Source organism: Pogona vitticeps, chromosome 5, assembly GCF_051106095.1.
Source record: "Pogona vitticeps strain Pit_001003342236 chromosome 5, PviZW2.1, whole genome shotgun sequence".
NCBI classification, from domain to species: domain Eukaryota; kingdom Metazoa; phylum Chordata; class Lepidosauria; order Squamata; family Agamidae; genus Pogona; species Pogona vitticeps.
This window is the reverse complement of record NC_135787.1, coordinates 126,156,643-126,181,903: the sequence shown is the minus strand read 5'-3', so window position 1 is coordinate 126,181,903 and position 25,261 is coordinate 126,156,643. Positions and strand designations below refer to the sequence as shown.

The 25,261-nt window shown below is 40.3% G+C and overlaps 1 protein-coding gene across 2 annotated transcripts in view; it reads left to right on the top strand.

The window, feature by feature from the left end:
* Window positions 1–19,976, top strand: part of PLXNB2 (plexin B2) — a 385,384-nt gene extending 365,408 nt beyond the window's left edge. For both annotated transcript variants that reach the window (XM_020797233.3, XM_078376762.1), the window contains exons 32-38: window positions 1,409–1,563; window positions 4,983–5,143; window positions 6,823–6,970; window positions 10,068–10,132; window positions 11,301–11,376; window positions 13,213–13,287; window positions 17,476–19,976. In XM_020797233.3, coding sequence (XP_020652892.3) covers window positions 1,409–1,563; window positions 4,983–5,143; window positions 6,823–6,970; window positions 10,068–10,132; window positions 11,301–11,376; window positions 13,213–13,287; window positions 17,476–17,580 — 785 coding nt within the window. In that variant the 3' untranslated portion in view covers window positions 17,581–19,976. The remainder of the gene's footprint in view (window positions 1–1,408; window positions 1,564–4,982; window positions 5,144–6,822; window positions 6,971–10,067; window positions 10,133–11,300; window positions 11,377–13,212; window positions 13,288–17,475) is intronic.
* Window positions 19,977–25,261: the final 5,285 nt, after the last annotated feature.

The window sequence follows — 25,261 nt, the reverse complement described above, 5'->3', positions numbered from 1 at the left end:
TGCGAGACAGAGAAAATGGTCTGTGCACTGGTACAAGGTCTGCCCATTTTAGGTTCTGTCTGTGCCTACCACTGGATCTGACTTTGCCCACAGTTTGCTTTGGTGGGAGGGAGGCTGACTTTTCCTGTGGATCCTTGGGAGAAAGTCTCCCATTGCTGCTATAAGTCTTCATTTTGAAACACATAGGAGGCAAAAATCCCAGCCTTTCTGTTCACAAATAAACAGGGGAAATACATGTTACCAACAAAATGAAGCAGGTAAATCTTCCGCATCATTTGTTCTCACTATTCATGAATTCCATTTCCATCACAAGTTGCACAAATAATTAGTCTTGCAACAAAGAAGAGCAATGTACCAAGAGTTGTGTATTCTCTCAGTCTCGTGACCATGGTGCAGTTAATCATTAGCCATGATGTTAGTACATTCCTGCTGATTCAGAGGTCAAGCTGCTTATGTTTGATGCACAGAGTTGTAATTAGTTGTGTATTTATATCTTTCATTGTGCCGATTGACTTGCTGACCATGCTGCAGTTCAGCATAACATGATTAGATATATGGCGTGTACGTTTTCCAACAGCTATGACAATGGTGGGAAGATTTCTGTGGAGTTGAACCAGTCCACGTTATGTGTTTTGTCATTTTTCTCTCCTGCTGGAGTGCTTTTAATCCCTGTTTAATTATAAATTTTTATATATACTTAACATTTAATCATTTTCTAAACTTGTATTTTTAGTGTATTAATATGTGTTTTATCAATAGTCTGTTAACTGTAAATAAAGATGATGATTTGTACTTTGAGAAAAGTTTAAATGAAACTCTGATGAGAAAGGGCAGTGTAGTGGATAGAATGATGGACTGAGACTCTAGACACAAGGGCTGAAATCCCTGCTCAGCCATGGAAACTTGGGGCTGGGGGGGGGGGAAGCAATAATAAAACTATTCTGTAAACATCACACACAGCTGGAAAACCCTATTAGGGTTGCCATAAGTCTGTGAGTTGACATCACAAAAGAATGCAAGTATACTTATAAACATACAAGAATTTACTTCTGTATCTGATTTCAAAACAATAGCACCACCAAGACTATAGAAACAGCAGAGAAACATAGGATGAAAATGCAAGAAACTAAAATCTGGTCTTTCAACATAGTTTGGGACAAAGTGGATGAAAGTTCAGCTTTTTCACTATGAAAATAAAAGCACCCCAAGAAGAAGAATGTCAGCATATCTGTAGATTTTTTTTTTGGTTTAGCATCCTTATGCTTGTGTTTGCAAATATTAATTACAGGCAACTAAAATGCAAATTTAGTTCTAGCCTTCTGTCACATTATTTATAACTTGGTGACTGGTGCACAGTCACTGGATTTAAATGCATTTTTGGTTGTTTTAAAATGCATTGCTTTTTCAGGGCATGCATTATTAGAAGAGGAGAATAAGATTTGGCATCTAGTTCGGCCAGTAGATGAAGTTGATGAAGGCAAATCAAAAAGAGGGAGTATGAAAGAGAAAGAAAGAACCAAAGCTATTACTGAAATCTACCTGACAAGACTTCTCTCTGTGAAGGTAAGATTGAGACATCAAGTTAATAGCCATTTTCCATTGGGAATGGTTTTAATTTGCTGTGTTAGGTATGAATGGATAAAATAATGAGTCACTGTGTGGAATGTTTCTTTAGTGCTGAGCTTGGAAATGAGAACGGGAGATTAGATCCAGTCTTAGTCATACCCATCTAAACATAGCTAGACCTACTGAATCAATGGGAACTTGGTAAGTCAAAGCATACACAGATTTCATTGATTCGGTTGATCTGGTGTAGTCTAGACTAACACTGGATTAAGCTGTCATGCCTAACAGCTTATTAGTAGTGTCTTCATTTTGTGTTTTATTTACTTTTGTTGGACAGATTCAGAAAAAATACACTATGCAACTTTTGTATGACAAAGAATTCTACCTAGCATTGTTCTGCACTCAAAATTGCAGTTGCATTTGAAACAAGACAGGCTGTGAGACCCTTCAAGACTAGCTGGTTTATTGTTCCATGACCTTTTGTAGAAGTCATGTTAACCAACCTGTCCTTGTGGCATAAACATGAAATGGATCCTCGGCCGAGCACTGCTCCACTGGCCTGCCTTCTCACTGTTCTCTCCTCTTTCCTTCCCTTCTGGCATGACTGTGTCTGAAGCTCAGCTTGTTCGTCCTCTGCTAACATTAAGTGACCTACATGCCTTTAAGGCTAGACTGGCTGCATGTAGAAACCTTGTAAGCTACTTTCTGCTGAATCTGCTGTTTACCAGTCTAACCAGGTATTGTCTGTTTTGATTGGCAGGGCTGTCCAGAGTCACAGGTGAGGATTCTTTCCTCATCTTTATTGGTGTCTCCCACCAAAATATTAGCCAGGCCTGACCTTGCTTAGCTTCTGAAAGCAGACTGGTTGAGTGCAAATGAACCCCCAAACAGTGTTCACATTTTGGGTTTCTTCTTCCGGTAGCCCTAAAGTAATGTTTTTGTACATGCTTTTATTTGACTTTTTGTTACTTTAATTCTAGTACTATATGACTGATGAGGGGGTGTTCTGCAACTTATTTCAGTTTGCCTAGTACACATCTGTGGGGCACTGGATGGAAATTTATTCGAGATTACCTTGGAAAGCCACTTTGGCTGAATTATGTTTTTCTTTCTGTCACCTTGCTAAGATTAGCATCCAGCAGCAGTTTTCTCACATTGTACTGTGAGCTTTGTTGTTGTAAGCTTTGCATCTATTGCTCTTGTTTTGCCTCTCTTGATATACTCTAAGCTATTAGTCTTGTGATCCATTGTGGCTGTGAGCTGACCACCTATACATTAAGGTGTCTGGAGTATGCATGATATCTGCAGAAAATGTGATGAGGCAGGGCTTGTTGTTTAGGCGTTAAGTCGCATCTAACTCTTCGTGACCCCGTGGACCAGTGCACACCAGGCCCTCCTGTCTTCCACTGCCTCCCGGAGTTTGGTCAAATTCATGCTGGTACCTTTGATAAAACTGTCCATCCATCTCATCCTCTGTCGTCCCCTTTTCCTCTTGCCTTCACACTTTCGCAACATCAGGGGCTTTTCCAGGGAGTCTTCTCTTCTCATGAGGTGACCAAAGTATTGGAGCCTCAGCTTCAGGATCTGTCCTTCCAGTTAGCACTCAGGATTGATTTCCTTCAGTATGTATAGGTTTGTTCTCCTTGCAGTCCAGGGGACTCTCAGCAGATTCAGCAGAAAGTCTCAGCACCACAATTCAAAAGCATCAGTCAGCCTTCTTTATGGTCCAACTCTCACTTCCATACATCGCTACCGGAAAAACCATAGCTTTGACTATGTCCGCAAGGTGATGTCTCTGCCTTTTAAGATGCTATCCAGGTTTGTCATTGTTTTCCTCCCAAGAAGCAGGCATATTTTAATTTTTTGGCTGCTGTCACCATCATGGAGCCCAAGAAAGTAAAATTTGTCACTGCCCCCATATCTTCCCCTTCTATTTGCCAGGAAGTGATGGGACCAGTGGCCATGATATTAGTTTTTTTGATGTTGAGCTTCAGACCATTCTTGGCGCTCTCCTCTTTCACCCTCATTAAGAGGTTCTTTAATTCCTCCTCACTTTCTGCCATCAGAGTGGTAGCATCTGCAGATCTGAGGTTGTTGATATTTCTTCCAGCAATCTTAATTCCGGATTGGGATTCATCCAGTCTGGCCTTTGGCATGATGTATTCTGCATACAAGTTAAATAAGCAGGGGCACAATATACAGCCTTGTCATACTCTTTTCCCAGTTTTGAACCAATAATTTGTTCCATATCCAGTTCTGTTGCTTCCTATCCCACATATAGATTTCTCAGGAGATAGATAAGGTGCTCAGGCACTCCCATTTCTCCCATTGGGAGTGCCTGTGGCAGGGCAGGCGGGGCCAACTAGAATGTGGCCAAGTCCAAGGTATTTTCTGTGTACATTCATGGCTCCTTCACAAGACAGCTTCTTGAGTAATATAAGTCCTCTGTGGTTTTCTGCACATTCCAATTAATACTAAGAAAACCATTCATTTTCTTTAAAAGCCCAAATCACCACACTGGTCCTTGAAAAGCAAATCCTAAATCCACAACTGGTTAAGACCTTTATTAGGACAGACTAAAAATTTTGGGGATCTCAGCTGCATTCTTTATGAAGGATTTTTTAGTAATCGAAAAAATTACTGGCTGGAATCCAAAGAAGGAGTCCTGTGACAGAAATCCTTCTTTTAACAGAATGACGTGTGGAGGACCCCTTCCTCCCCCTGTTGAAAACCTGCTCGAGGATGAGGAGTTGCTCCAGAGCTGGTATTAGGCAGCAGAGAGGGAACAGGGAATAACAGTACTAATAGTCAAACTTCACTATAATTTTGGTTTCAGTTTTAAGCTACTACCCAACTGTGGATTTTCTCAAAATAACTTTTCCTTTACAGTAGGAAAAAAAGTCTCAGTGGGTATAAGAAGCACACTGTATCTTTATTATGAAGTTACTAAATGTTATGAAATATGATCAGAATAAATCACAGACATCCATGGCACTGTTGTCAGAATGTATACAGCAAGCTCAATGGCAAGTGCATTATACACTGCAATCAATTTTCTCCCTTGCTTGTCCACATATTTAAGAGTATAGTCATCTTGGTTCCCTGAGCAACAGTGCTGAATTCCCCATCTCTTTAAAAGGAGCAGAGAATTATTTTTCCTAAGCTTCCCGGGTCTTTTCTTATAGTTGTTCATTTCGTGTGGTTTGCAAGAGCATTTACTACCCATTTGTAAATGAAAAATGCTGCACTTCAAGCTATTGTGATTCCTTGGTCATTTGGGACAGAGCCCTGCGCGGGCGACTATAAATCAGTTTGGAAAGCGTTCTTGTAAATTTGATCTTCTTGAAAATGCTACACTTGCAGTATAACCTGAATTTGTAATATATTTGTATATGTTGTTTTGTCCCTTCCTTCAGGGTACACTTCAGCAGTTTGTAGATAACTTCTTTCATAGTGTACTTGACTCCAACCATGTTGTGCCACCAGCTGTTAAATACTTCTTTGATTTTCTTGATGAGCAAGCAGAAAAGCATGATATCAAAGATGAAGATACCATCCATATTTGGAAAACAAACAGGTAAGTTGTCGGTGTGTGTGGCAAAGAGAGAAAGGATTCAATGTACACATATATATTCTGAACAGCCCTAGCCAACATATCTAATAGTGAGGGGTTATGGTGTCATGGTTTAAAAACATCTGGAGGACTATTCTTTGCTGACCGTTGTTTGAGCTTGTACTACCCAGACCTGGAGCAAGTCTGTGGGATCTACTTTAAGTTTGTTTTATTAGAGATCTATCAACCAGAAATTGTGGCAGAATAAAGTTTGGGGAGGAGGGCAAAACATAGTCATGTAATTAAGAAACAATAGTGCCTCTGAGCACATGCTGTCCTTCAAACGTTGTATTCAGCACCAGAACAGCATTCAGAGTCAAGTTACATAAAAGTCCACTTACCTTTCTCTCCCCTTGGTCCTCCACCACCACTGTCCAAACTTCCCTCACTCTCAGCATTCCATTTTAGGAGGAAAACAAATCTGCCTGTCTCTCTGTTATTATCGATACAATTATATTCCCAGTTGTTGTGTATGGGTGTGAAAACTGAACATTGAAAAAAGCTTACAGGGGAAAAAAACAAATGTATTTGAAATGTGGTGTTGCTTGGTTATGGGACTAGGTGGCAATCATAAAAATATGGGCAAATGCAACAGGAATGTCTTTGCAAAGTAGAAGAATGGATCAGGGCTTGAAAAAACAAATCCCCTCTAATCTGGAAAACTGACTGGATGACGCTCAGAATGATCTGCCTCAGAAAGTTGTGAGGATAAAATGAGGTGAAAGAGAGCCATGTATGAATGGGTTCAGCGAAGGGAAGGTGGGATACAATTTGACAAATGAATAAGGATAACAGAGGAGAAGGGGTAATGTTCCATGAGCCTAAGTAATACAAGCAGGCCAGAATCAGGAAAGAAACACTGACTAAAATCTGACTGGTGTTTGCTTAAGGTTTGCATAATTTGACACAGCTAATTGGCAAGGTGCCAGATGCACCTTGGTGGCACAGTTGAGCACTTGACCAGCCAGACAATGAAGATTTGCCCCACACCTTGTTGATTAAGTACAATGAGCCACACAACAGTTAACAGGATTCTGGCCGCGGATACATTTTTAAAAGTTTTTATTCTATTTTTAGTTGTTTTTTTCAAAGTATGTTCCCACCTCCCTTGCCTTTTGGTATTAGCAAAAAAAACTGGGATATAAATAAAATGAACTAAAATAAGTGTGGCAGCCTGCATGATTCCCTTTTAATATTTACTGTGACAATTCCTCTATTTTTTCTTAAGCTAAGTTTTCCCATTTATTCAGCAATAGCTTGAAGCCTGAAGGGTCTGCATTTTAACTAAATAGCCGCATCCTAATTTTTATATGCACTTTGGCATTACCAAGCTAGGCAGTTTTTGACAAAACAGCTAGCTTCTGTTCATTCCATCTTGGTGTCCTGGAGCATTAAAACAACAGAATTGCCATCTGTGTCTATCAGACTAAACCTTTTAAATGATTTCAATATGGAATTAAAGGAGCACATTGTGGATACCAATTCCTATAGTGAATTTAAGCATGTAATCAAACTGAAAATACGGTGGAGCCCTTTAAAACGTAGTAATAGCCTTCATTTGTCAAGACTCAGGGCTGCTTTTCTCCGTTTCCCTTCACTCTTCTTTAATAAGGATTTGTTTTATTTCTTTGCCTGCATCATAGCTTGCCACTTAGGTTTTGGGTGAACATACTGAAAAATCCCCATTTCATCTTTGATGTTCATGTTCACGAAGTAGTGGATGCTTCTTTGTCAGTCATTGCACAGACTTTCATGGATGCTTGCACAAGAACAGAGCACAAATTAAGCAGGGTAAGTATGTTACCTTCTGCTGTCTGTCTTTGGGAGAGGGAGGGCATCGAACTGCATGATGCAGTGATCGTCGCAAATAGTACATGAATCTGTTCATTTTGGCCTTACTTCTAAAGGTGCTTATGCTGCTTCATGGGTCCAGGAAACATAATATTTAGCGACACATACATAACAGGTTATGTTCTGGTGCTTTCAGGACTCATCCAATTACCACTCTGCATATTCCTCTCTAATAGAATGTGTTGTGGTCAGGTATGAAGGTTAATTTTTAAAACTTAATGCATATCTGCTTTGCCATTACTGCTCCTGGTAATCCAGAGTCAGTACTAAGCACTGTCACCTCCATTTCTGACCCCTTCAGTCTTAAAGCCTGCCAGAAGCTTTTGTTTCCATTTATCTGTATGTGGCAATTAATTACAGTACCCAGGAAATGTAGCCCATGTAAGTTTCTTTCCTCCTTGCCTGCTTTGCTGCCTGGTATTTTCAAAGGTAAATTTGTTTTCATTTAATAAGTGCCTGCATCAGGAGTGGGCAGCAGGTGGCGTCCCAAATGTTATGGAGCTACAGTTCTCCCACACCATTGACTGTGTTGGCTAAGAATCTTGGGAACTGCAGTTCATTAACATCTGGAGGGCCATTTGTTGCCCATCTATCAACAAAGACGAAAGACAAATGTGATGAATCCAAAGAAGTTCCATAGCACAATCCAAGGTACACACAAAGCCCTGAATCACTGGGTCTCATTGATTCAAGATCGTGTCATAAATCAAAAAGAGAGGCAGGGAACAAGGAAGGAAAGGAAGAAGGCCAAAAGATCTCTGGTTAGGTTTGTGGCAAAACATCCACAATTTGTTCTTCCAGACAACTTAGGATTTATATTAGTCCATGAGTATTTTTAGAGGTAGCAAAGAAGAAGCCTCAGGGTGATCTATTATTGTAATTCAAGCATAGAATGCACAACAGTGCAATAAAATTACAAATACTCTGTAGCCATAAGCGTATTTAGCAATATGTGACATGGAGTGACGGGGAGAAAAAGATGTACTTGATCAGGATTTAGAATGGAGTGACTAACCTCCAGAGGCCCAAAGGCTGCACAAACCTATTCCTGGCTCTGGGAGAGCTGCATCTGTTCCCACAACCTGTATCTAATTCATTTTCAAATGGATGCTTTAAAAGGTGATGTTGTGCAAGCCCCTTCAGTGACCATTTTTTTAAAAATTAAAACACTGGCACAGAGGGTGGCATCAGGGGTGCTGAGGGGCCTTGACAACATGGAAACATTGTTCCACATCAAGGACACAAGGGAATTTTTGAGCCAAGTTACTTTACAAAAACTCCGTAGTTTTTGAGTTGTGTGATGCTCAGGGCCCCTAAAGTTAAATGTAGCCCACATGCAGGCACGTTGGCTACATGTGGTTTAGATTAGAAGGTGTCTAGAAGAGTTTGGATTGTTCTTACTTTTCACATTATCCGTTACCTTTTCATCAACAAACATTAAAATAAGATATGGAAATTATGGTCCTTGAGGGAGGCAGGTTCCTGCACTTTCCTTTTCTACCCCTGGACACCCATTTGTGTGTCTTTTTCAGATAGTGATGGGAGGAGGTGTCCTCTCCCCCCCCCCCCTCTCTCTACTTGCTGTGCAGAAAACCTGTCTCTGGGCCTGATCTGTCCCCAGAGGCTCCAGAGGAAACTTCATTCCTCCCAGTTGGATAGAATCACATTTGGTGGATAACATCCCTGTGTTATCTCTGATTGGAAGTAAAAGGAATTCCACCCCTTTCATCATGTACTCTACCAGGTGGAGAAGTGAGTGGGGCAAGAGATGGAATTCCAGTTAGCAGTTGCTTTCATTGATTGAATGTAAGAGAGTGCTGAGGGTGGTATTGCCTCACAGCTTCCCCTCCCCACCCACTTATGTATGAGGAAGCCAGGACAGAGCACAGGATGCTCAACCAGCACATCAAGAACAGAGCCCTCTATGACCCTTGAGTGGGTTTGCCTTTACCCATTCTTCCTTTCCCATGTGGAGAAAGCAAGCAAGAAGCCAAGTGTCCTCAGAGTGTCCAAACTGAGTCCTCAGATGACTACCCACAGCTTTCCTTCACCTCACTATCCCCATGTGGTCTAAAGTATTAGCTGGAAACAGTTGCGGCCAGCACTTTGGCCAGAGATCCACTGCCATTGGGGGGCGGGGTGTAGATGACATTGTCCTGATGTCAGGATTGCCAAACCAGGAAGTTTGGGGGAGGGGGGCTCCACACCCTTAAGTTGTTTCCCCACCCTATCCTACTCTGTATGCCTGAGTGTCATCTCAGCTACTAAGGTTGGCTACCATCATAGCATATCTCCACTTGCTGTGTGGATTAGTTGTTCTTTACTGAAGCCCAGACTGATGTTACTCATCTAAGATGTCTTCTACCTCTTCCACATTTATCCTCTATGTTCCTTTCAATTGTGTATTATGGAATATTATATTTATCACGAAGAATTATGTGTCCAAGATATGAGAGCTTGAATTTCTTAATAGTCAATTTTATTTTTTTCTTACCCTGTGAAATACTTCTCCATTCTTTATTCTATCACTCCATTAGACACAAAGAATTCTGCTGAATGCCATATTTCAAAAGCATTTATTTTACTGAGCACCTTTTTAATAATCCATGCTAGTGCATACACCTTTAAATACATAGACCTGATGAATATGAATCTCCTCCTCCCTAAAAAGTGTGAAAGAGCTTAAAATCAGTGTGTTTTCATACTGCCTTGTTGATTCTTTAGTAAATGTACAGTACCTCATGAAGAAAAGAGAATGATTCTTCTTTCCCACAGAATAGGATGGACTTGAGATAGGATTTTGTCTCATTCAAGCATATAGAGTACACTTGTTTATTAAATGCCATTAGCTTTTATGTTGGTACTGTACATTGTACAACACAAGGAAGCAAAAAAATCTGCTTTCCAGATATTATGTTAGCACATTCATTTTGTTGAAAGTGGGTCCTCCAGAAACACAGATCTCTAAAATGCCAGCTAAAACTAAACATATGAATTAGGTTTGAAATTCTGCTTTGTTTTGTTTTCCATTTTTCAGGATTCTCCAAGTAACAAGTTACTCTATGCAAAAGAAATCTTCACATACAAGAAGATGGTAGAAAAGTAAGTATAAAGAGAAGTGTGTTTGTGTCTCTCTTGATGGTGAGAGAGGCCCAATGACTTTTCTCATATGGCTTAGAGGAAAGTTCATATTTCCTAGATTATTTTTACTACCCAGAAACAAGCATAGCAGTTGGGCTAAACATATTTACTGACATTTACACTAGCTTTCATATTGATGTATTCTCTTTTCAGACCTTACAAGGCAGCTCATATCTGTTGATTTAAAATATAAAATTAAACATAAGAACAAGCCAAAAAAAAAAAAAAACCCTGATAGCAAATTAACCGCAAAACAAAGCAAAATTAATAATACAAATTACATAGCATGTGATTATTTTAAAATACAGACCGGTTAAATGTAAAAAGATAATACTGCCAATAAAGTTAAAAGCACACTCTAGCGGATTTGAGGAATCTAAAATATCTCTCTCTTACTTTTTTGGTTCCTTGTACATGTTTTTGATTCTTTTTTCTTCTCTATAGAACATTCAGTAGGGAAGAAAAGTAGCATCATAGAAGTTGCTATGACATGTTACAGGAATAACAAAACAGAAACTTTTGGAACATAATCTAATCTGGGTTCAGATGCTTATGGAAAGACTTCACAGGAAGTTTGACTGGGGGGTTGCAATATATGTTTCCCTTCCATGCTTGGCCTGTTGAGGTAAATGGTGTTTTGTAGTTGCTGTGGTTGATGGATTGAACCCATTACATGCTTAACAAAAGAAGAAACAAAACCCTCCATCTTGTGCAGCATGGCGTGATTGATAGAATGCTGTATTAAAGAAACTTTGTGAGAATAGGACGGATCTGTCTTTCTGATTCACGGCACTTCTGCATATTTTTACTTAGAATTCTGTCTCATTGCCACATTAATCTACAATTATAAAAGTATTCTAAAAATACCCACTGAACTGGTTATTTTGCTGCGTTTCCTGAAAGTTGGACTGCAGATATGTGAAAAAACAGTAAACGGCAAGGTTCCAATCCTTTTAATCCAACAAGGGGATCAAGTCCTTTAGTACAGACATTTGCAAAGTTTTCCTCAAGTATTCCTAAAAGTTCTGGTCAAGTTTTATTTATTTGGAAAATGTAACAATATCATTGTAAAGATTTTTTTAAAAAAAAAACTTGCTTCATATAATGGATAATTTTTTTTTGTTTCTAGTTATTACAAAGGTATTCGCCAAATGGTACAAGTGAGTGACCAAGACATGAATACACATTTAGCAGAAATCTCTAGAGTAAGTATTAAAGTGGAACAGAAAGGATGCGTCAGCTTGCCCACTTGTTTTTCCTTCATTTATTTTTGCCATGTTTGTCATTTTGTGCTCTCTTCTAAGAGGAAGGTGTACCTGTCTTTTGGAATACAGTGGTGCCTCGCTTAATGATTGCCCCGCATTATGACAAATCCGCTTTACGACAGTCTTTTTGCAATTGCTTTACGAGTCCACTTTACGACAGTCTTTTAGACAATGGTCTAAATGGGGGAATTTCGCTTAGCGATGATTGGTTCCCTGCTTCGGGAACCGATTTTCTCTTTATGACAATCAAAAACAGCTGATCGTTGGGTTTTCAAAATGGCCGCCAGGTGCTTAAAACGGCTCCCCGCTGTGCTTAGGGACGGATTCCTTGCTATACAGGTGGTGAAAATGGCCGCCATATGGAGGATTTTCACTGGATGGTGAGTTTTTACCCCATTGGAACACATTGAACAGGTTTCAATGCCTTTAGATGGGGTTTTTAATTTTGCTTTATGATGTTTTCGCTTAACGGCGATTTTCCTGGAATGGATTATTGTCATTAAACGAGGCACCATTGTACTCTGAGCTAGTTTCTATACAATTAGGTTATATGGCATTGCTTGTGAAGGTTACGTTCAAGCATATCTTTAGGGTCCCCCCCTCCCGGAGTCATTTTAATAGTTTGTATGTGATGGTTTGAACAGTATTCATGCTTTTGCTGGTACCGTTCACTTCTCTGCCTCCAAAATTTGGGATTCCTAATAGCTTAGATAAATATAATAGTGTAAAGAAAACCATAGTGGTCTTACTGTGCATTGGGCCCATGGGGAGAAAACATGATCAGGTTTGAAATGGCTTTATTTAGAGAATGCTGTGTACTGTGTTTTCAAAGATAATTTACCATTTAGTTCTGATAAAAAGAGAAAGCCCTCCTGCATTGTTTGTTTGCTTTACCCAGTCTCAACAACAAAAGTAGAGGATTACAAAGGATGGAACCAATCTAAACCTTAGCTTTTATTAGGTTTAATGGCATTAGGCTAATTTCTGGAGGAGATGGATTTCACTAATTACTAGCATCATAGCACATACAGAGCTTGGGAAGTTACTTTTAAAAATACAACTCACAGAATCTTCCAGTCAGGGTGGACAGTGGCCATGCTAGTTGGGGGTTGCAATAAATAAATAAATAAATGAATAAATAAATTTCCCAACCTCAGCTGTATGCAACCTTCAGAAGGAGAGACAGTTCACTTGTGTGCACCTTTTAGTGAAGGAGGGTGCTGCTGAACCTGAGTAGTGGGGAGCTATCATGGTTCATACCAACCTCTACATATTGCCTCTACATTGCCACGACACCCTGCTTAAGGGCTGACCCCACAAGCAGCTGGTTGGCCACTGTGGAAAATCACATGTTGGACTAGAATTTGATCTGATCCAGCAGGACTGCTCTCAGATCCCCAACCACTTGAGGTCTCATTTGTGGGATCATTTGCTCACAGGGCCTGTGGACATGTCTGGAGCCAACCTGGGACTTGATTTGTGTGTGTGTGTGTGTGTGTGTGTGTGTGTGTGTGTGTGTGTGTGTGTGTGTGTGTGTGTGTGTGTGTGTGTGTGTGTGTGTGTGTGTGTGTGTGTGTGTGTGTGTGTGTGTGTGTGTGTGTGTGTGTGTGTGTGTGTGTGTGTGTGTGTGTGTAAAAAAAGATTTAAGAACCAAAGCTTGGATATGGAAAAAGGATTTTCATCATGTCTGGGGCACCAATATATGTTTCATTAAAGCTCTTAGGCAGCCAGATCTGTGCTCTGACACATTCTTTTTCTTCTTATTTAATTTAATAGGCACACACAGACTCATTAAACACACTTGTGGCTTTACACCAGCTCTACCAGTATACCAACAAATATTATGATGAGGTAAGTTTCCATTGAATGAACCTTAATGATGTTGTAAAAAAGGTCAACAGCGGGGTTGGGGGGAGACTCCAGCAACTGGTAGACTTCAGGCCTGCAGTTTTCCTAGCTTATCCAGTTCTTTGCTTTTGGAGAGAGGCTATAGTTCTGATATACCGGGGGGGGGGGGGGAGAGAGAAAAGAGTATTAGCTCCTGGACATCCTTATATCATGCTCAGATAAATCCAGTTTGATGATGTCTTTAACAAACGTATGAGGCTTCATGGAAGCATGTCCATTTGTAGCAACAGGAGATGAAGGGAGCAAATTGTTCATATTGATGAGCTGTGATGTAGTACCCTCAGAGCAGGACTTTGGGGCAGATGTCCAGGGCTGTGCTTAGAAGAATGAGCAGGAGGACTCCAAAAAGCAGAAATGGCCAAGTGGAATAATATACATCATCATTGAAAGAGAATATGAATGTTGGTAGCATCAGCAACTGAAGACTTAACAAACTTTTTTTCTGTATACAGGATTAAATGCAGAATTGCAAACTTTATTAGTTTTTCATGAATTTGCTAGCATTATGTCAGCTACAGGCTTATATTTGTTTATTAAAAATATATGGATATGCCACAGTTCTCTAACAAACTCTCAGCATGGCTTACATGATCCAGACAAGGATAAGAAGTATAAATAATACAAGATAATCGCAGAGCAATAATAAAATGCAATGGTAAAACCAGCAGGGAGCAGTAAAATCAACAGGTTAAAAACCAGGTAGATGATCTGCTCCAAATTCTGGGCAAATCCAGTGGTGTGAGGTTATCTGATATAGATACACTGCAGCTTTTCCTTCAGTTAAGTCAGAGGGACTGATTTGAAGAAAAGAAACTAGTATTAACAATTCAGTCCAATGTAAACCTTATTTTATCCTCTCTCTGTCTGTCTCTCTCTCTTTGTGTTTGTGTGTGTGTGTGTGTGTGTGTGTGTAGCTCTAAGAAAGATGTGCTTTGTTACTGCAATACCTATCTTACAATTTTCCATTGGCAGTAATGATATTCTGCAAAACGTGGCATATTCATGTCAGTTTGTCTTAGACATAAACCAAGATGCTTCTTGCAAATTAAAAAAAAAAGTGGCTTGACACATTTCCAAGCCAACAGAATATGACACTGCAAGGCTGCCACCTCCCATTTACAGTGGCTTCTAGCAAGCCTCCTTTATTCCTGGTTGTTAGATGAATCTCCTCTATCTGTAGGAAGTATTTGAAGTAAAAAGAAGATGCATGGGGAGGTGAAGAGAGGGCTGGCAGAGAAGCCTACACCTACTGAAGATTTGTTGGGGCAGAAAGCTTTCTGCTATTGTGGGCTTTTTCTCTTCATCAGTGGCTCTTCTCCATGGGGCATTTCAGTTCTCACTGTTACTCAGTCTAATGGAATAACATGGCTCCATTAGGTTGAACTTTGCTGAGTGCAATATACCTATCAAGCTTCAAGTCCTCTGAGTTCTGCTCATCCTCTCAACACCTTCCAATGCCATTGACCATGATATTGAAGTAGAACTTGGTAGGTTCAGTACCTGGAGGGACATTGTCAGAAGGTGGTGCTGGGAGGATTCTTGATCAATGTCTTCTCTCTTGTTTTATGGGACCTCTCGGGGCTATTGTCTTGTCATCTCTTCCCCACCCCACTATTTAACATAGATTAAAGATTTTGGAATTCAGTGTGACCAGTATGTTGATGGCACTCAGCTTGATTTCTCTTTTCCTTAAATCTGAATAAGTCTTAAACAAAAGTCTGGTGTCAGTAATGGACTGGATGAGGGTGAACAAACTGAGAGTTAATCCAGACAAAATGATGAGTGTTCAAGGGATATAGATTCAGTGTGTGTTTGATGGGGTGGCACTTCAACTGAAGCAGCAGGTTCCTAATTTGGATGTACTCCTGGATTCAACCCTGATCTCCTGGTTTTGTGGTGTTGGGGGGGGTTGCATAATTCAAGTTGATGTGCCAGCTGTGCCCATTTCTGAAGTTGTTTAATCTGGCCATAGTGACGTAGGCCGCAATCACATCTTGTTTGCATTACTGTAACCTATTCTTTGTGGGGCTGTCTCTGAAGAGTGTTTGAAAAATTTCAACAGATCCAAAAGGGTGATGAAGGCCAGTGACAAGGACCATGTATCATCCATTACATGAGCACCGCTGGCTCTCAGTCTGTTTCCAGGCACATTTCAAAGTGCTGGTGATGCCTATCAAAAAGATTGTGTTCTCCCATCAAGGTAGCCCAAACTCTCCCCATTCCTGAGGTGGCAAGAGAAGTGCTAGTCCATTGCTTTGCAGCCTCTTCTGCTGCCATCACTATCAGCTCTTTCTCACACATCTGTTGTTTCTTTTTTGCTTCCTTCAACACTCTTCCCCTTTCTTTTTCTCCATTGTTGGGCATCTTCATCTCTTTTTCATCTTCTGACTTGAAAATCTGAGGCTTCTCTCCTAACTCTCAGCACTTATGCTAAGGCCCTGCAGTTGCTTTGTCCACCCAAACCCACCCCTGCCACACCACTCCTGCCTCTTCCTATCTCACACCATTGAGCATCTCTGACCTCCCGGCCCAGTTCCTCTCCTTTGCTGTTGTTTTTCTAGGCTCATACTGACTTTCCACTTTTCCAGAACATCTCTTTGAAAAATGAATTGCTTTCTGCAGAAAGAAATGTTTTCTAATTGCTCAGCTGGAAGGACCTCACTGAGCCAGGTCTTATTTGTGAACTGTCCAGGGTAATTGTCTATACTGATCTATGGGTAGTTTCCCTACCCAGCCCAGGGCATTTTTTCCTGCACAACCCATGAGAAATATTTGTAAAAATACCTGACTCTGAGAGTTACTTCCAGAAAGCAGCAGGTCTCCAGGGTTCTTTTTTGGGGGAGGGGGGGGATGTTCAGGCAGCAAATTTGCTGACTAAACAAGTTTTCTGAGGCTTCGACATCTTCAGGAGAGACCTTTCTTTTGGTACCACTTCATTCAGAGGCATGTTTGGGAAGAATGCAAGAGAAGGTCTTCTTGACGGTTGCATCATACTTTAGAATTTCTTTCCAAAGGAGGCTAAGCTGGGCTGTTTCCTGTCAGCAAGCAAAACCCATGCTCTTCAAGCAGGCTTTCAGGTATCTCCAGGATCATGCCTCCCTTTATGAGCCTGCTTGAGTGTTAAGATCTTTGGGAGAGGCATGTCTCTCCATCCCACCACCCTCGCGGGTGCATTTGATGCAACATGGGAGAGGGTCTTCTTTGTTGCTGCTCCCAGACTTTGGAACTCCACACACACACACAATAGGCTGGCCCCATCTCTCCCACCCTTGCGCAAGCAGGCAAAGACTTTTCTCTTCAGACAAGCTTTCCCTCAGTAACTGGCTGCTTGAGTAGGGGTTTGTTTGTTTTTTTTGAATGGATTGTTGTACATTACTGCTCTGAATGTGTTTTGGTGTTGCTTGTATTCTTAGTATAGTAGTCATTTGATCCTCTTCACTGTTTTCATACTAAGTTTATACTGACTTTTAATGGTGTAAGCCACCTTGGGTCGTTTTGAAGGTGGAAGATAGGGTAAAACATACATACATACATACATACATACATACATACATACATACATACATACATACATACATACATACATACATACATACATACATACATACATACATACATACATACATACATACATACATACATACATACATACAGCCTCTTAAGGACAGGACTTTTAATGGATGAGTAGTACTTTTGTATTTTTAAATTAAATTAATGTAATAATTGAGATATTTTAAAATGTTTTAAACTTAATTGTGTTTAATTATCATTGATTCCATTATGTTTTAATTTTTATGTTATGTGTTAATATTTATATTGTATCTTAATGTTTATAATATTTTTATCATTTTTTGTTTGCTTGTGTGTTTAATTATACAGTAAACCACCTTTGGTCCCAGTCCTGGGAAAACTAGCCTATAAATAAATAAACAGCTAGATAAAGCCTTGTCAAGTATAGCTGCAATGGTGGGATCTCCCTCCATGTAACATTGCAGTGCAATGCAGTTCTGGACCTGCACGGAAGTAAGATCCTACATGTGATCAGACTGTGGCTGTAAAAATTAATACGGCCCAACAATACCTTGTCTAGTGCCTTCCTCTGAATTTCATGTCTTCTGTGTTTCCTTCCAGATCATCAACACATTAGAAGAAGACCAAGCTGCACAAAAAATGCAGCTTGCTTATCGATTACAACAGATAGCAGCTGCTTTAGAGAATAAAGTGACTGACCTTTGACTTTGAAAGCTGCAATAAAGAAGCTGATCTGAGGATGTGTAAATTCATTCTTCCTAATAAGGAAAATAGTGTTCTATTTTTAAATGTGTAATTACAACTTTAAATGAAAAAAAAAGGATTTCTTTTTTTATATAGCAAAGCTGTAATGTAAAGAGTTTTTACTGTAAATTATGCTCCTAATTAAAACCTTGTGTTGTGTGTAAATGAATTTCCAGTGGGAAATGAGGGAAGTCCATAGGTGGATAAAGTTAAAGCTCATTTAATCAAATAGTACAATCTTGAAACATCAGCATTTTTAGAATTCATTATACTAGTAAATTCACAACCCATAGCATTCTTTATATTTTAAGCAATATTTGTACTAGAAAAGTGATAGCATATTGGAAAAAAATAAATGCAATATCCCCACTTTAATTTTAATAATTGGAAATAGTTTTTTCTACTCTTTTGAAAATCCTGTCTCTTTATTTTGCTCATAATGAGTAGAATAAAAGATACATTTACTATGACTTTTCTGTCTAAAACATTGCAGTGGGTTTTGGTACCATACATCTTTTTGATATATTAAACATATAAATACACATGAGGTTTACATACATGAAGTGCTAAAACATTAAGTACCTTGTGTCTGCTGACTTTTCAAAACTACTTTTCCAGGGCCAAAGCAAAGCTGAGTTGAAAAAATTATTTCAGGATCTATAAATCCTAGAATCTCGATGAATAATTGTAGTTCAAAAAATTTAACTTTCCTAAATTCTGAAGCGGGGGGGCTTGAAAGATCTGCATTTGTTCCTAACAAACTAAACCTTCACGCCTGTGTCACTGAAGTAGGACTTCGGATGTTGACAACATGCAAAGCACTTAGGGTCCTCAAGAGAACGTCCAACCAAGAATAACCCGTACTTCCCTGTAGCCAAAGCTGGTCCAGTTGCTCCTGGCACAAAGACAATTGAGGATGGACATCTTTTCTTCCCAGATTTTAAGCAAAGAATTGTTTGCAGTCTTTCACAACATAAATGCAGAAGTCTGTGTTCAGCCAAAGCAATGAACATTTGTGGCTTTATAAAAGCGCAGGAAGGTGTTCAGAGCTGCTCTAGCAGTACTGAGAGAGCGATGACAAAGGCCCAGGATCTAAGAATTTTCTGGATCTGGTGTGCTTAAAGGCCACCCTAAAGAGAGGAGCATCCCTGGTGAAAAAGTACTATGGAATTATTCTAATATGATTCAGAAATCATGGCAAATCAAATTGGCCTTTCTCTTTCTTTTTTTTTTAAAAAAAAAACTGTTTTATCATATATGCTAATGTGCCTTATTTGTACTAATTATGTGAATCTGAATGGTTTTGTAAAGAGAATCCTATCAAAAATATTTATGTGTGGTTTGTTGACTTTTTGTGAACATTGACCAGCAGAATGCCTATAGTTAGCTTCTTGCCTATAATGTGCTGTTTGACATGATGCAAGTATGTATATCTCTTGTTGGAATGGCTCATAGGATCTTTTTTTTTCCAAAATGAATCTTCACACTGTCGTAGGAAGATTGTGATTGAGTTTTTAAAAAAGCAGAAACAATAATAAAAAAGCCCTGTGTTTTTAATGTGAAATGCACATTGTAAGAAAATCCCATGTCCCCTTCTGACATAAACACCACTCTAGCCTTGGAATGCTGGAATTGATGAGATGAGTATCTTTAACTCTGCTGTGGAAATTAAAGTAACTTGTCAAAGACAGAAAGTGTGTTTACAATATTAGTCAGCTTCCAGGTAATTTGAGGAAAATTGGTACGTTATCTTATATTGCTGTGTTGCACAAAAGAAAAGCAATCTTTGTTTCATTCATTTCTCACCATAGTCATCTGGCAGTGTGGTAGCCTTAGCACTGCCATCCATACAACTTTTGGTGTTGCTGTCATGTTTCTGTCTTGTGGCACCTTAAATGTGCTTGTTTCTTAACACAGTAACAGAGCTTTATTTCCTACCTCTCCCTGAACTGGAGTTTAATTTGAAGTTTTGTCCGGATGTTTCATTCTCAAACCCATCAGTAGTCCTTTCCTTGATTTCTCTGCGGTGAGTTGCTAGCACTGGGGACAATAATCAGTGGTGGCAACAGAAATTGTCAGTAAATTCTCACAGAAATAAAAGTGTGGGGGGGGGAAGGACACCATTTCTCTATAGTAAAAGTTTGCTTTCATCTATATACGGAAGTCAACACACAGTGGAATGTAAGTAGCTACAAATTGTTTGGAGCAGTTTACCTAAGATTTCTGTGTCAAACTAAGCTTTTTGTCCTTGCCTTCTGTTTGATCAACAAAGGTACCCTTGCTAATCTATTTTGTTTTGTCATTGTTTGTAAATCCTGTTAATTGTAAATCAAATACAATTTTTCCACAAAGTGTCAGACTTTGAGTTTGTCTTCAGTATGTTCTTCATGCATTTCTACACTGAACTAAGTAGACTTGTGAGTACCTTTTGTCTGTTCAATTGGCTTGGCCCTGTGGGTCACTGTACTAGGTCTCAGTATGATGGTTCAGAAAATTCCCTCTTGTAATTGAGAAAAACTTTGCTTTCTTTTTCTCAGCATACGCCTTCCCTAAATTATAGACGGTAAAGTTGGGATCATGGCTGTGGGTGAGACAGACAATTGAGATGCTATTGCCAGTTGTACACGGGCTGGCTAATTAGTCTTCCTGATATGATTGGGTTTGCTCAATGATGTGGGAGGGACTCTATGTAACTCAAAGGCAGAGGGTGGGTTCCTACAAGGTGATGCAGATATAGAGGGCTTACCCAAGTGTCATCTTAAATGTAGGAATGCATTTATTGTGCCTAGTTTTTATACCTAATCAACAGGCATATGGGGGCTTATCTGGGCTGTGGCACACAAAGAAGGATTTAGCTGTCCTTACCATTGCTTTGCTCCCTTCCAAAAGATGCCCCTCAGTCAAAAATAATCACAGGTGAAGTGTTTCTGCTGCCACCAGCTGAAACTTCCCTGCAGAGTTTAAAGCACATAAGGGGGATGCTGATTCTTAGTGGGCCAACAAAAGAATGGAAAGGGTCGAGCCCCTTCCTCCACACCCTACTCTCCTGGTTGAATTCCCCCCTTCATTTAAAAGTGGAGGGATAGTTTCATTACTTCTATTCACCTACTTAGTTTGATTCTGAATACCCTGTGGGTGGAGATGCACATTGTAGGCAGATGTATTGGTAAATGTGTTAAAAATCCAAATGCCACATTAGGATATTGTTCTTAAGACAAATCAGAACATCAGCCAAGAGGAAAATACATAGGCAGCCCTTAAGCAGGGGTTTGACTAACACTTGAGCCTAGAATATTAAGTGGAAAACAAGGATTTTGCATCCCTTGTACTAATGCACAGTGAGGAATGTTGGGTATTTAAAGATTAGCTATATTTGGGGCTACTTTTGCATAGTAATATGTATGTGTCATCAAGATCATTCTGGCTTACAGTGACCTCCCAGGTTTTTCTAGGTATAAAATTTCTAGGAGAGGTTTACCAGTCCTTCCTTGTGGTGGTGCCCAGAGCAAAGCATCCTTCAGCTGTTCAACAATGGGTATGAGGTAAATGAAGGATTAACGTTATCGGGAAGTAAATGCCATCCATTAAAAAATTAAGACAAAACAGGTACAACATGACAGCTCGTGCAAGGAATCCAATAGCCCCAGTGTTTCTTATTCCTCGGTTGGCTGAGGTGAAAGAGTGACAAAGCCTGGAGCTCAGCACTCCATAGGGATAATAAGTAGAACACACGGGGAAATGCTCCAGAATATCTGAAAGGAAAGATGTTTCACACTAATGTTAGTGTGGAGAGGAAGGGGATGCCAAGACATGGTTTTATATTTTTGTTTGTGTTCTTGCTGACTTCTCATGGATACGTGCTGCCATTTCTTTATATTTCTGTTTGAACAGGGCATTCCATCATCTCCCTCCACTTCCTCTAGCAACAGAAAAAACTAAACAAAACAATAAAAGAAACACAAATAACTGGCAGTAGACTTTCTGGTATTGCTTTTATGGCTGGCAAAATATATGACAATCACTATTAAAAGAAAAAGCAGTTGGAACATGCGCTGCCCTGAAATGAGCATTTTGTTAGGTTTGGACAGGACGATATTGGGATCTTTAATGAAGGAAATGAAAGGAATTTATGAATAGCACAAGAAGTACCTATAAGCAGGCTAGCTACCCAAATGGCTAATCTTAAAGGGAAAAGCCCAATAGTGCATTAAATGTCTCAGCTAAGATCTTTCTGTACAATCTGTGGGATAAATTGCTTTGTGAATCAGAAAAGTCTCAGAAGCACTTATCAGAAGGGGGGAAACAGATTCATTGGTTGGGTAGAGTACAATAATAGCTCCTTTTTAAAGCTTTCTATACTTTGGTTTTGATGGTGGAAAATACCTCCAAGCCACATGCTGTGTTTCTAAAATCCCCTTTTTGGTCTTCTAATTCGGAACAATGTTTTGGGCTAATTTAATTCTCCTCAAAACTGAATGTTGAGCAAAGCGGCTCTCCCTGCCCCTTACTTTTTAAATATATATATAAAATCCAGTGAGTAACAACAACAAAAAAGAAGAACTGAAACAGTGAGGAAAATGTCCCTTTGATACTCTTAATCTTTTCTCTCCTGTGGCTTGGCCGTATTCAGTGTAAGATCACACTTGCCAGTTATATGGCCCAAGTGCCAATCCCTGAGTTATTTAAATTTTAAAAAAAAGTGTTTCCTGCAGCTGCACCTAAGTTTCTGGTGGTGCTGCCAATTGTAAAGCTGCCGCAAGGGTGTTTCTTGGAATTTCATTGTGAAAACTTTTGGCCCATTTCCTTGCTCTCCTCCTGCCGTTCTATTCTGCTCTGATTTGCACCTTTTATAATTCAGCGGCACCTGCTGTAAAAGCAGCAGCATCTTCCTAGAGGGAAGCTTATGTGTGAAACATCCTTCCTGAGGGGGAAAAATGAGGCAATTTGGACTTTCTTCAACGTAATAATAATGTTTTTAAAAGGAGGGTTACTTGGTGTGGCACTTCAAGAACATGTGTCTGCAGCACAGTGCCATGTTCCGAATGCAATTCGATGCCAGGACAGTATTTGCTTGGGATGGGGTGAGCACATACTTTTTTTTACTCGATGTCAGTGAGCAACTTTTTAAAAATGGGCAGCATTGTCAGTTAAATACACACCCAAACACATATACGTGCACACATGCAAATGTACTGAAAATTGGCCTTATACAGTATGTGTTTCTTTCAAAGCAAGGAAGAGTAAACATTCCTGGTTTTCATACAGCATGCTTTGCTTCCTGTTAGGTTCCTTTCATGCCATGATACAGGGAGACAAAGCAGACACGACTTGAAAAGATGTAGTGAGGAACTACATAATTTTTGTCCGTGTGGTTATACTCCAGAACAAGCACTGTGGGATGCTCGGAGGGCTTAATCCTCAGCCTCTTGCTGTTGGGCCCAGTCTGTCTTGGGTGACCTGCAATTCAACCGTCATTAGTTTGCTTTAAGAGAGCAAAATGGCCCATTGTGTGTGGGGGGGTGTCTGTACCCAGTTCAGGCTCCTTACCAGGGTCCCAATCCGGAGACAGCCACCACCACCCCATGGGTTTTCTTGGGTTTCCCCCTCTTAAGTGACACTGCATATCCTGGGGCTACTGAGTATGCTTGGCCTTCAGTAGTCTCTTGAGGCCTGTCCTGTTTCTTATACTTCTACTGTTACGTGAGCTTTTAAAGTAACTTCTGTTTTGGAACAGAACCATCAGAATACAGTCAATGCCCAGCTGTGTGTGACAGGGCTTGTCTATACAGTTGGGGGGGGGGGTCAGCAGGAGGTCTGGCGTGCCATGTGATGCACTCTTCACATCCAAATGTTATACAAGCCCTCAGGCCACCCTATATTTGGTCCACAGCCACCTTCCTCTAATTTGCCAATGCCGTGAAGTATCTTTATACGAGACAGCTTTAGGATATTGGCAAATTAATCACCTCCTCATCTTTATGGAGGGGCCCAGGAAGTAATGGGGGGGGGGCTAAGTTGCATTGGGCAATGACTATGCCCTGCACCACCTTAAAGAATAAAATACAAATGGAAAGCCTCATCCCAGAGGCTTTCCTGTGCTTTTCTTTTAAAGGCCAGTTGAGAGCCTGCCTAATTTGACTCTCTCTCTCTCTCTCTGTCTCTCTGTCTCTCTCTCTCTGCGCATGTGTGTGTGTGTGTGTGTGTGTGTGTGTGTGAGAGAGAGAGAGAGAGAGAGAGAGAGGCTTTTTACAAGGGGCAAGCAGAGCAGCAGCACGAGATGAGGGGGCAGCAAGGCAAATTTTGTGGTTGTTCTGGGTGTTTCAGGCTCTTTGGCCGTGTTCTGAAGGTTGTTCTTCCTGATGTTTCGCCAGTCTTTGTGGCCGGCATCTTCAGAGGACAGCACTGCAAACAAGGCAGATTTTGTTTGCTTTTCTTTCAAAGGTCCAGTAAAGAGCCAGTCAACAGAAGCATACAACCTTCCCCCTCGTTGCCCTTCCTGCCTCCTCCTGCCACAACTGCTCTGTTTTAACCTTGTAAAAAGCCAGGCCGAAATGGGGGCGGGGGGGAGCACACAGCCAAATCAGGCAGGCTCCTGACTGGACCTTTAAAAGAAAAGAAAAGGCAAGCTTGGGGGATGAAATTTTCCATTTGTCTTTTATTTTTAAAAAGTGGTGCAGTGAATATTTGCTGCAGCAATACACACTTAATTTTTTTTTACTTCCTGTGATTAATTTGCCAATACCCTGAAGTGGCTTTCTTCCTAATCCACTTCACAATATTGGCAAAAGGCTCACTTCTGGTCTGATCCCAGTGATCTTACATTGGAAATAGAGCAAACCAGAGTGATCCTACTCATACCAAAAAAGCAGAAAGACAGGGGCCAGAAAGCTATGCACATAAGCCCTCTGGGGACAATTTGGTTTGCTCCAGCAATTATGTCATGTGATCACTGTGAAAAGGAGTGAACCAACCTGTCCCTACAGTAATGCAAACTGTGGGCTAAATACCCATCTGAATGTACCTTCAGAGGCCAAGATGAGAATTAAGCTGGAGAACCCGTGGCTTTCCGGTTGTTCATGACCAAAACTCCTTCACTGGAGGTGCAGTTAACCTCTGGAAGGCTATAGGTTCACCTGCCTCATGGTACACTTATCCAACACTTGGCAAATCCCCTATAATGTAACAGTGGGCCCATTTGGAGGGGCTGGGAGTGACTTTTTTGCTCCCCTGGCATCTTTGAAAGGCTGCATGGACCACCAAAAACTCCAAAAACCTAGAGAAAAAAAATACAGATATGACCAAAGATCTAGTTTTGAAAAACGGGTACTTTTTGTTATTAAATGGGGTAGATTGTGACCCATCCAAAAATGAATGGCAGCTGTTGGTGGCCTCCAGGAATGCCAACACACACTTTTTAAAAAGGGGATTATTATTTTCAGGAAAGTCTCATGACTGGGGACACTAAGGACAGCTTTTGTCCACTACTACTATAGTTGCAAAAAGGACAATTGTCTAATAATACACAAGTTCAAGAGCAACGTTGCAGAAATTATGATCTCACTCGTATCAATGCCCAGAATGGGGAACCTCCCAGATGTGTGCATGTGCTATCTTGAGTTCCGTCATGGAAACTGGACAGAAT